Consider the following 13,183-nt stretch of genomic DNA (forward strand, 5'->3'; position numbering starts at 1 on the left):
TTTTCCACCAAAAAAATAAAATTTTGAATAAAAGAGTTTAACTTTTAACCAAATAATTTTATTTTCAACTTAAAATATTAGTTTTCAACTAAAATGATAAATGTTTAATTTGAATACTGGAATTTTCAGCCAAAAAGAATTATTTTTAAACAGGAAGATTAACTTTCTAAAAAAAAGATAATTTTCTACCAAAAAAAAACAACAATTTTTTAACAAAATATGAGAATTTTCAACAAAATAGTTGAATTTTCAATTTAAAAAGGCTAATTTTCATCCCAATTGTTCAATTCTGATCTAGAAATGATTAATTTTCAACTAAATATTTGAACAGTTTAATTTTAACTGATAAATGTTCAACTAAAATTATGAATATTCAACTGGATTAGTTGAATTTTATGCCAAAAAGATTAATTTTTAACCATAAAGATTTTTTTTTTTTCCAAAAAGGACGAATTTTCCACAAGGTATATAAATTTTCAAACAAATAGTTGAGTTTTCACAAAAAAAAAAAAAAATGAATTCCTAATAAACGCATTTAACTCAAGTTTTCAGATTAAAAAATTAATTTACAAAAAAAGAATTTTCAACAAAAAAAATCATTTTTCAAGTAAAGGGGTGAATCTTAAAAAAAAAATTAAAAAGCAGTTCAACCAAGCAGTTGAATTTCTAATCGAAAAAGAAAGATTTCTGTCCGATTAGTTAAATTTCAAAGAAAAAAGCTGGATTTTTTAACCTACCAAAAAGATAAATTTTCAATCCAATGCATCAATTTTCAACAACTTTGTTCGATTTTGAAAGGTAAAAGGCGAATTAACAACGAAAAAGTTGAGTTTCCAGTCCGAAAAGTTAAATTTTCAACAAGAGAAGTTCATTTTCAATTTAAAAAATAGTTGAATTCTCAATTAAACAGTTGGATTTTAAAAGAAAAAGATGGATTTTTTGCCAGGAGGATTAATGTTCTGCAAAAAAAAAGAATTTAAAAAAAATGCATCAATTTTCAACAAACTTTGTTGAATTTTAAAGATAAAAAGCGAATTATCTACAAAATGGTTACATTTTGATAAAAATGATTTCATTTTTAACCAAATATTTTATTTTTTAACCAAAAATATGAATTTTCAACTAAAAAGTTCATTTTTAACTAAAATATTGAACTTTCAAGTCAAAAAGTTTAAATTTTCCTCAAAGAAGTGCAATTTTTAACCCGAAATTTTTTTGTATCCAAACAAACCAAAAATATTAAAGTAGACTTTTCAACCAAAAATAGTTGGATTTTCATAATGGATTCTATTAAATCAGAAATTTAATAACAAAATTTTTTTTAATTATTTCAATAATATGTGTATGACCAATTTGTTTTCTAAGAATACTTGAAAATTTTTAAACAAATTCAAGTTGTGTAAACAATATTATTTTGCTTAAATATTTCATTGTTGTCATTAAAAAAAAATTGAAGTATTTTTAGTTACTACTTTGTTTTCTGAAAATAGTCTTAAATTGAAACTGTTTAAAAAATGTATTTTATTTGACTGATTTGATGTGTTTTTTAACGGTGGAGCATTTCTGAAAAACAGATAATCCATGCCACTAAAATCTGTGGAAAAAAACAAGCCTAAAGTACCTAAGAATATATTTCGATTTTTTGAAAAATGGCATAAATAAAATATTTAAACAAAATCAAATGTTTTCGACGACTTAAATTTATTTAAACACTTTTACGAGTATTCTTAGAAAATAAATCAGTACTTAGAAATATTAAAATATGTCGAAAAATACCGAAATCTTTAATAAACCGCAATATTATGTGAAATTTATATTTGTAACTTATCAATTTTCAATCAAAAATACAACTTTTTAACAAAATATGGAAGTTATATTACCAAAAAATAGATCAATTTTCAATTAGAATGATGAATCAGAAAAAAATTCATTTTCAACCTAAAAAATGATTTTTTAACTCGGAAGTGCAATTTAAAAAAAATGGAATAGTTGAATTTTCAAAAAAAAAAGGATAATCTTGAAAAATATGAATTTTAAACGATTCTTGTAACTTTGAACCAAGTAGTTGCATTTTAAAGTAAAAGAAGGTGGCATTTTTAACCAAATACTTAAGTTTTTCACTATAAAGATGAATTTTCAACCCTAAAATATAATTTTTTAACAAAGAAATTTAATTTTCAGCCAAAACATTTTAATTTTCTACAATATTGTTGAATCCTTAACCAAATCAGATTAACTTAGACCCAACAATTTTCATTTTTAACCAGGAAGGATGAATTTTCATCCAAGAATATTAATTTTCGACAAAAAATACCATTTTCTTAAACAAATAACAAGAATGTTTCGCTTGAAACGATCAGTTTTCACTCAAATAAATTAAACTTCAAACAAAAATAGAAAAGTAATATTCTTAATTTAAAAAATTAATTCTCAATCGAAAAAAAAATCAATTTTTAACATAATTTTCAAAAAAAAAGAGTTAACTTGCAACCAAATAGTTTAATTTTCTACCAAATTATTGAGTAATGAATTAAAATAGTTTAATTTTCATCCAATCAGTAGCATTTTTAACAAAAAAGGATGAACTTTCGACCAAAAAAAAAGGAGAAATTTTCAACAGAATACATAAATTTCCAACTAGAAAAGACGAATTATCTACAGAAGGGCTTAGTTTTCAATTCAAAATATAATTTTTTTAAACAAGAAATTAATTTTCTTTTAAAAAGTTAAATTTAATTTTCTAGCAAATTGTTTAGTCCTGAACCAAAATAAATTTTAATCCAATTTGATGCACTTTTAATACAAAAAGGATCAATTTTCGACCGAAAAAGACATTTTTTACAAATTAGATGAATTTTCAACTATAAAAGATATATTTTCAATAAAAAAAATATCAATTTTCAAGCAAAAATGGAATAATTAAAAAAAACGAATTTTTAACAAAAAAAGTTATATTTTCAACAAAAGAGACTAATTTCTAACAAAAAGAGTCATTCATCGGCCAAAATATTATTCTTCTACAAGAAAACAAGAATTTTAAACAAAATTTTTGATTTTCTAATACAAAAAGACGAATGATCTACAAATGGGTTAAAATTTTAACCCGAAATGTGATTTTTTACAGAAAAAATAATTTTCTGTCAAATAGTTAAACTATTATAAAAACAGTTTTAAAAAAAATTGTTTTTCAATCAAACCAGAATTATTTAGACCCAAACAGTTGCATTTAAAAAAAAATTATGAATTTTTGACCAAAAAGATTAACTTTCGACCAAAATGACGAATTTTTCAGAAAATATATGAATTCTCAAATAGAACAAATTAATTTTCACTAAAAAAAGGTCAGTCTTTAACAAAAAAATGAATAGTTACATTATTATTTAAAAAAAAAGAATTTTCAACAAAATAGTTACTTTCGAGAAAAAAGACTAATTTTAAAAAAAATATATGAATTCTCAACTAGAAAAGATCAATTTTCAATAAAATAAATTAACCTTCAACCAAACATAGAAAAGTAAGATTGTTAGTTAAAAAAATTAATTGTCCATCGAAAAAATGAATTTTCAACATAAGAGATGAATTTCTAACTAAATTGGTGAATCTTAAAAAAAGTTTATTTCAACAAAATTGTTGATTTTTACAGCCAATAAGGCGAATTATCTGCAAAAAATTAAATTTTTAACCCGAAATATAATTTTTTAACAAAAAGTTAATTTTCTGTCAAAAAGTTAAATTTTCATAAAAATAGTTTTGAAAACATTTGAATTTCAATTAAATCAGAATTATTTAGAGCCAAACAGTCGCATTTTATTAAAAAAAAAGGATGCATTTTTGACCAAAACAACGAATTTTGAAGAACATATATGAATTCTCACATAGAAAAAATCAATTTTCACTACACAAAAAGATCCATTTTTTAACAAAAAATTCAAAAGTTACATTCTTACTCTTAAAAAATCAATAAAAAAAAACGAATTCCTAACTAAATAGTTACTTTCGAGAAAAAAAGGAACAAATTGTTCATCTAAAATGGTGGATTGTAAAAAAATTAATTTGCAACAAAAGTTCAACTCAAAAGATAATTTTTTAACCTGGAAGATTAATTTTCTAAAAATGGAGATGCAACAGAGGAAAAAATAATTCTTTAAAATTTATCAGGAAACGGACTTTATACCTAAAAATTATGTATTTTTTGTATTTATTAATTATAAATAATGATGACTAAATTTTGAGGTTAGAACGTGAGTCCAAAATCCTGAAAAAAATGTAAACTTTCAAAAATAAAATATCCAAAAGTTTTGATTTTGTAGATACAGAAGGAATTTTCAGGTAACTTAAATTATAGAAGCACTTTTATTACCTTTCAAATATTTTAATATTTAACAATAAGGCTAATTTTCTCGATTCTGCTTTGAAACTTTTTTTCATCAGCACAAAACATTTTGAAGATTATTAAATAAATCATTATTAAACTTTTCAGTTATCACAACATCTTTAAAAACGTCAACATATGCGTGAAAAGTTACTCACGTTTCTAAACTTAATTTCAGCGTCGTCCGCAGAATTCTTATCCGGATGCAATTGCAATGATAGTCTCCTGAAAGCTTTTTTAATCTCAGACGAATTTGCAGCCTGAAAATAAAGAAAATAATTACATTTTTAATGAAAATAATCGGAAATTCGTACAAGGACTGGATCCAACAGTCACACGTGTTGGACTCGAGCCAATTTTGGAGCAACAACGGCAACTTTAATTCTGACAATCGGATGAACAATTAACCTGAGATATTCCCATAAGTTCGTAAAAGTTCTGATTGACTTCCTCGACGACGTCGAAAACCTCTAATTCTTCGTTGTCCCATGCCGACGAAGTATCGAAAACGTTGAAAAATATCAGCACACAAAAAGTCATAAATAATATCCTCATCTTCAACACTCGCGCACATTCATACCAAGAAAAATTTAACGGTAACTATTATTTTCTCGATTGCGAGAACTACTTTCAATCGAGTGAAAGCATTTTTTGTTAGAGAAGGATCAGTTTCTCCCGTTTTTTGACTGCCACGTTTAGAGGTTATGATCAGACAGGACTTCCTGCACTTTCAGCACTTTACTGCACAGGTGCCACATCGCCATTTTCATGATTTGTTTACATCGTGGCAGGGTTGGTCAGTTACGCGTACATTAAATGATCCAACAAATGGTTAGTTTACCACTCACCAGAGTGCGTGATCCGCTCAGGTCCGAGTTCTGCGAAAATTTGAATATAATCAGAGATTCGAACGAAATTAAGGGGCATTTTTGGATATTTGCCAATTATTTCGATAAATTTAAAAGTATTTGGCTAAAAAATAAGCTTATTCCAAAAAATTATAAAAAGATCATAAGCCTACAAAGGCAAAATGCTAAAATTATGTGTTAATCGTATTTTATATAAAAAAGAACGAAAAGGAACGTAACGAAACTTTCGTTACGTTCCTTTTTGTTTCGTTCAACATAAAACTTTTACGAAAAACAAACTTGACAATGTACCTCCGTAGCTGCATTATTGTTTAGTGACTTTTCATACTTATCATTATTTTCATCTAAATTACATGGAACTTTAAGAAATAATTGGAAAATATTTGAGAATACCCGTTAATTTCGTTCGAATCCCTGAATATAATTAATGAAAAACAGTTTTTTTATACAAATTATTAATCAAAGTTTATGATTCATTTGTAAAATAAATTAAAAGAGTAACTAATTCAGTTTTAAGAGCAAAAATGTAATATTTTAATTACTAGTCACTTTTTCATGCGTAGTATTTAATTTTATACACATAACATTATTGTCTACCGGAAAAATCTAAGTACATGGTTTGATAACATTCTCTATTTTTTTTACCAAACAGTAGAATTTTTAATTGTTAAAGATACATTTTTTACCAAAATTATGTAGTTCAAATTTCAACCAAAAATAAAAATAGTTTAGGTTTCAAGCCAAACAATGCGTTTTCAAACGAGAAGATTAAATTTTCAACAAAACATATAAACTTTCAACGAAATATTTATATTGATTTCAAATCGTAGATTTTCTGTCATTTTATGTTTATAGTTGTAACTAAGAAAGCCAACATTTTCAACAAAAAATAAAATATTCAAATTTTCTCTAAAAAATATATTTTTAATCAAAAAACCGAAATTAAAAATAAAATATTCAAATTTTCAGCCAGAGAAATCATTTTGCAACTAAAGTAATGCAGCTTCAAGCAAAGTAATTACTTTTTAACAAAATAGTATAATTTTGAAATAAAAAAGATGAATTTTCAACGAAAAATTATATAGTTGAAATTCCTCAACATTTTTTTTAATATTAAATAAACAGTAGTTTGGTTTAAACAATAATGATCGAACGAAATGAATTTGCAACTGAAAAAATAAATTTGTAACAAAAAATTAAATAGTTCAATTTTCAGTTTAAAAAATAATTTTCAACAAAGAAAAAGGAGATTTGTACAAAATACATAAATTCCAAAGCAAACCTAAGAAACTTTTATTTAAAAAAAAAACTTTCAATAAAATAGTTAAATTAGGCTAAAATTGGAATTTGGTAAAAATTGGGCTAGAATATTTTTCAAATATATTTGGTATTTAGTGAAAATTTTGAATGAAATTTTTGGATCTATGAAAAAAATAAATTTTTCTATTTTTTGAAAATTTCCAAAATTTTGAAAAGTATATAACTTTTCTAATTATCATCAAAATTAAAATTTTTGTTTGGATAATTTGCAAGTCTTTTAGCCATCTATAAGAAACTTTGACAAAGTTTTTCATAATATTAGGAAAAAAAAATTTGAAAATTTTGAAAATGCTCCCAATTTTTTAATTTCAGTTCGAAATATCTGATTAACGAACTTAGCCTTCATTTTGGGAACCTTAAGAAGTGTGTCAAATGCGGACTCGATTGGACAAATCCTTCAAAATTTAGCGTGACTACAACATTCAGGTAACCATACATACAGACATACAGACAGACAGACACCGATGAAATTGTATGATTTTCGAATTCTGTGAGTGCCGAAACGTAAAGATCCGTTAAAAACCAGAAATCGAAAATTTGGACGATTACATTGCATTCTCAGGAATGAGAATGTAAAAAGAATGCGATGAAATCGAAACCATGCAAGAAAAGCTGACCGTACTTAAAATAATAAATTTTTTCGTTTCAAACTGAATGACTGACACTTTGGCACTATTTTACGAATTGTTTATGAGCTTTCATTAATAATTGGTAAAAAAAAAACAATTTTTCATTTACTAGATTTAAATTTTTGCAGAACTCGGATCTGCAGTGGGACTCCGATGCAGTTTTGAAATCGAAAATCGAACGAATCATTAATATTCAAAATTCAAATACTAGCATTTTAATCTTAAGATATTTTTACCATAGAATATCTTATAAGCGGAATAAAACAGAGTTTTATCTACAAATTAAAAAATTTCAAATAAAATTTTAATGAAAAAAGAAGTAAATTTATGCAACAAAACAAAATAATTTTAAAACTAAAAAGACGAATTTCCAACAAATAAAGGGTTTTCACTTAAAAAATAAATAAAAGTTTATCTAAATTATTGAACCTTTAAATGAGAAAGCAAACTTTCTTCACAAAAATTCAATTTTCAAACAAAAAATATGACTGTTCAACAAAAAATTAATTTTCCACGAAACTGATGCATTTTTACGCAAAAAAAGGGAAATTTCCAAATAAAAAATTAATTTTTACAGCAACAAAAACGCGAATTTTTAACTAAAAAATATCAATCTTAAAAAAATCGAAAAGTTACATTTTCTGTTAAAAAAATTAATTCTGAACCAAAAAAGAAGAATTTTCCACTAAACAGTTAAATTTTAAACCAGACGTAAGCCTTCAATAAAAAATTTCATAATGTAGTTTAATTGTGACGCAAGTAGTTGAATTTTCGATTACAAAAGATTAAGTTCCAACAAGATAATTAAACTTTTAACTAACGAGATTACTTTCCAATTTAAAATATAAATCTTTAACAAAAAATGTATTTATTAACAAAGCGAGTCAACCAAATGTTTAAACAAATTAGTTGAATTATCAAGCAAAGAAGAACGATTTTTAACCAAAAAGTTGAATTTTCATACAAAAAATGAATTTTTTTCTATAACAAATGAAGTTGTAAATCAAAAAGATAAATTTTCAAAAAAGTAGTGGATTTTTCTATTCAAAAAGATTTTAGTCCAGTTTTCACGATCAAACTATGAATTTTTTAACAAGAAATGATTTTCTACCAAAAAAATTAAATTTTCAATCCAAAAAGACGAATTTTTAACCAAAAAGGATGACTTTTTAACAAAATTGTTGAATTCTCTAGCAAATAGTTGCATTTTTATGAAAAAATATAAAATTTATCTCAAGGGGAGAATGGGGGATAATGCATGAAAAAAACGCATTTAAAAAAAAATTTTTTTAGAGATCTGGTTAAAGTAAATGTATTTAAATGTTTTGTATGTCACAGAGTATTATTTTAAAAATAATTAGTAATTTTTTGTAGAAAAATATCGTCAAATAAGCCAGGGACAGAGCAATTTCGAGTAGGCCTCTTGAAAAAGATGATTTGCGGTTCCTGCCCCAAGGATTACTACAAAATTTTTTTTTTAATTTTCGTGATCATTTAAAGTAAAATATGCGATTTTGTACGAAAAATTTAGTCACTTTTAAAGTGAAAAACAAGGGTTATATAAAAAAATTTAAACAAAAATATCGTTGGGGATAGGAGTTTTCATTGTCTTCTAACACGTTCCTATATTTTCAAGCGCAGCTGCGGTATATGAGGAAGGTCGGCTTTAAATCTATAACTTCAAGAGTTCTGCTCCGATTGACTTAAAATTTTGACACAATATTTTTAAAATATTTTACAGCAAAAAAACAGAACAAAAAATTTTTGTTGTTGCAAGTGCTTATCGCCCATTTCCCCCTTAAAGTTGCATTTTAATCAAAAAAAGAGTTAATTTCTACTAAATTAGGTAAACTTTAAAATAAAAAAGAAAAACTTTCAAAAGAAGAGTTGAATTTTCAACCGTGAATATAACGAAAAAATGCAATTTTCTATTAAAATAAATTCTCAGATTCTCATAAATTTGCAGAGAATATATTTCTCGGTTATATTCTCGGTAATATTCTCATTCTCGTTACCGTTCTCAGAGTAATATAACCAGATCAGAAATCTACCCGAGTGCACTCGGGCTGCACTCGTAGCCCAGTGATCCCAACTTTGGCATATTGAGCTATTGTGGTTGCCCGGTGCATCGACTCTAATTGGTCTTTGTTGACGCGCGATTCAAATCGGGTATAACTGACAATTATTGAAATTAAACAACATCATTAAGATAAATTGTACATTTATATCAGAAATTACATAATTTGTGTTGTAAGGTTAGAAAAAATAACAGCGAGTATATTTTTTAAATAACAGCACATTTTTCTTTCAATTCAAAATATGAATTTATATTAGATTAGCAAAGGTTTCTGAAGAAAAAAAATGTTATTTAACGAGTCGTATCTGTACCAAAATTTTGGTACGAATAGCCAAATTTCTTTGGTACTAGTAGACACTGGCTCAATATTTATTATCAGCAATGATGATTTTTGTTTATTTTTTCTCATTATGGGCGTCATTATGTGACGTCTCTAAATTAAGAACCTTTTTCAGCTGAAAACGTGATTTTAAGGTGTTTATCTAGTTTGATTGTTTTTTGCAATGAAAATTTGTACATGAAACTATAAAAATATTCATACATATTATATTAAATGTTAGAAATATATGCATGTATAAATTAGTTGGTGAAATATAATTTATTCTTTAGAACTAAAAAATAATTGAATAAAAAATATAGGCATTTTTATTTTTTTCTGGTCATAAATCACAATTTACGTAATTTATTATATTAATGTGCAATTTATAATGAGTATATATTTAATTTAAATAATTGTTAATTATATCTGGTTTGGATCGCGCGCTAATAGCGACCAATGACGATCGCTGCGCGGGGCAACCGCAGTAGCTCAACATGCCACAGTTGGGATCACTGTCGTAGCCGTTCCATGGCACTAGGTGACGCCAGTTGTTATAACCCGGGTATCGCGTTCTCTACATTTGTCGCGATATTACCGGCTTGACTCGAAAGTAAACGCAGAAAAAGATATTTGACGCAGGTCAGCTTAAAAAATCAGACCTATGAAGATAGGTGAGTGAAAACAAAGATATTTTACCTAGATGCGGCAAGGGTCTAGTTATGCCTCATGTCACGAGAGCGGCGTGATCGTCGAATTTGTGGCTTCGGTTTTTTCGGTTACATTTCAACCGAATTCGGCAATGTCGCTGCGTTTAAACGGATTATTTTGACCACATGCCACGAGGAGGCGCAATAAACTCAGCTTTGTTCGAGGGGGAACTTGAAATTTTTCAATTATTATGGATTATTTATTTATTCTCTAGGACTGAAAATAACTTTTCTTCATTTAAACATATTCTTAGTATAAGCAGTTTATTCGTATTAATTTAAAAAGTAGAATATAGTGTTATATAAATTAAGAATGAACAAGTCGCTTAAAAGATGATAAAGATAATTCCGTATAAAATATAGATCTAGAAAGAATGGCACAATTTTACCATTTTATGACAAAATGTACTGTTTTTTATACATAAATCAATAATATTACCAATAATATCATGGAATTAATTGAAGTTATTGATTGAAAATCCTAATCTTGAAATTCAATCTTTTTATTTTATAATGAAAACTTGTGAAAAGCAAAAAATAAAAAGTTTTGATTTAATATTGTATATTCACTTTATTTTCATATTTCTATTTAAAAAACTGGATCCTAAAAAATAATTTAATATAATATCAAAAAATGTTTTCTTTTACTATTATATTCATAAAAAGTATAATACTTGGAATTTTTATCTAAGCATTCCAGACAATTTAAAGAATTCTTTTTATGCGCAAAAAATATACACTCTGCTTTCATTTGCTCTTCCATTTGCAATCTTATGTGCTGTACCCAGAATAATCCTGTTGTGAAAACATTGAAGACTCAATATTCCGCGACCACCTTCACGGCGTGAGATGTACAGTTGCGGAACGGAAGACTTAAAGTGCATGCTGTTATTCATGTGCATAACCTTTCTTAACCCGATATCAAGGGATCTGAGCTCGTTCTTCGTCCATGGAACTAATCCAAAGGAATAGAGAACTACCGGGACGACAAGTATGTTCGTTGCAGATACTTTATTCCTCGCCGACAGTTCGGAAGACCAAATCTGTCGGATGAGACGTTTGTATCTGCTTCGGAGAGTTTCCTTTATAGATGTCACATCCTGAATGCGGCTCTGTGGCACGCCCAGATATGTATAAACCTCTCCAGCGCAAAGGTGTCGTATAGCGCTTCTATCAACGAGCTCAGGATCTTCAGGGATGCCATTAAGTTTTCCTCGCTTCAAATAAACCTTAGCGCATTTGTCTATCCCAAATTCCATTCCAATTTCCTTAGTATATCGTTTGACAATCCCTAGAGCTAGATGTAGTTGCTCTTTGTTTTTAACGAAGATCTTAAGATCGTTCATGTAAAATAAATGAGTTACCTTGTACTTTCGATTTGCAGGTTTGCCGCACAAGTACCCGTCGGAATGGCGAAGTGCTAGAGATCCAAAGCAGCATCAATCTCTTTATGCACCTAACTATTTGCGGATGAACCTTTAAGATTTCCAACAGACAGATGATAAGTCTATGGGAGGTCGAATCGAAAGCTTTCCGATAATCAATCCAGGCCATCGAGAAGTCACGCTGGTAGATTGCTGTATCTTTGCAGACACATCTATCGATGAGCAGGTTCTCCCGACATCCGGCTACGCCTTTCGTTGAGCCTCGTTGTTCATACATTTCTTTCCACACAGATTCAATTGCCCGAACAATCCTATCATTTAGGATAGCTGTGAATATCTTATAAAGTGTGTTCAGACAAGTTATTGGCCTGTAATTCTTCGGGTCAGCTAAGTTGCCTGTTTTCGGCAGGAGTATTGTGCGCCCTTCCACCAACCACTCCGGAATCGGCTCTTCCGACTTCAAATATGAGGTAACAATACGGGCCAAATGCTGATGGTTTGAAGAAAACTTCTTCCACCAGAAGGTTTCAATACAATCTGGTCCCGGTGCGGAATAGTTCTTCATTCCTCTTAATACTTTTTTCACCTCCTCGGCAGTAATGGGTGGGCATTCTTTATCAGGTATTATGAGGGCAACACATAACTCCTTGAAGCTATTTATATTTTCTGATTCTTCGTCCAGTCCATGCTGCACTTCGTAGACTTCTCTCCAAAATACTTCGACCTCCTCTGGTTTGGGTGGGTGTTCGACAGTAACTGGAGGGTCTAGACTTCTCTTAGCGTCAATAGCCCAGAGGTCAGATTCTCCGGAAAAATTTCCACGAAGCTCGTCATCCATTTCAGCCAGATCTTTAGGTTTGAGAGAAACCTTGGTGCTGATGTTTTTACGGGTCGTAAAGCATCGCTCTTCATCTATTGGATGCCTGCCCGCGGTTGGTCTTAGTGTCGCCTCTCTTTCTCTGTTGCCGACTTGTTCTAGCTGTGGTAGAGTGGGCGTTCTGCTTACATAGCCCCTTTTTCGGAGTAGTTCAGCATGGTTTCGCCGGCGTTGCTGCGAAATGTGCGATAGCTCCGGGTGTTTCTCGCACCACAGAGCATGCAGCCGTGCCATGTAAGCCCGTTCAGGGGCCACACTCGCATCGTAGAACTCTAGAAAGTCGTGATTCAGTCGCTCCGTCCACCCAAAGGTCGCGAGATCCCGCCGATCCACCGCATTGAATCCATTTTCATTGGCTCCCCCAGCTCTAGATTGGTCGGCATTGTTGGCCGACCCATTGTCGGGAGCCCTGCGCGTTCTGTTGTTTTAAACCGCACTTACTACAACTATGTTTGGTGTTGTCATTGTTGTTTCCACGACTCTGCTACGTACTCTGAGAGGTCGCCCGGTATCCCAGAGTCACCGTTTTAGACACCTCACCCAGGTGCTATTCAGCTTTCGGCACGGCTTTCACACCTCCGCTTGGGGGTTAATTCCTTCGGGACCACCCCTGGACAAGTGTCCACGA

The 13,183-nt window shown here is 29.0% G+C and overlaps 1 protein-coding gene across 1 annotated transcript in view; it reads right to left on the reverse strand.

Annotated features, from left to right (window-relative positions):
* Window positions 1–5,120, reverse strand: part of LOC117174854 (dnaJ homolog subfamily C member 1) — a 44,406-nt gene extending 39,286 nt beyond the window's left edge. Inside the window, exons 1-2 of the mRNA XM_033364248.1 lie at window positions 4,781–5,120; window positions 4,531–4,632 (exon numbers count right to left, since the gene is read on the reverse strand). Coding sequence (XP_033220139.1) covers window positions 4,531–4,632; window positions 4,781–4,927 — 249 coding nt within the window. The 5' untranslated portion in view covers window positions 4,928–5,120. The remainder of the gene's footprint in view (window positions 1–4,530; window positions 4,633–4,780) is intronic.
* Window positions 5,121–13,183: the final 8,063 nt, after the last annotated feature.

The sequence above is a fragment of the Belonocnema kinseyi genome, chromosome 6, assembly GCF_010883055.1.
Source record: "Belonocnema kinseyi isolate 2016_QV_RU_SX_M_011 chromosome 6, B_treatae_v1, whole genome shotgun sequence".
Lineage (NCBI taxonomy): Eukaryota > Metazoa > Arthropoda > Insecta > Hymenoptera > Cynipidae > Belonocnema > Belonocnema kinseyi.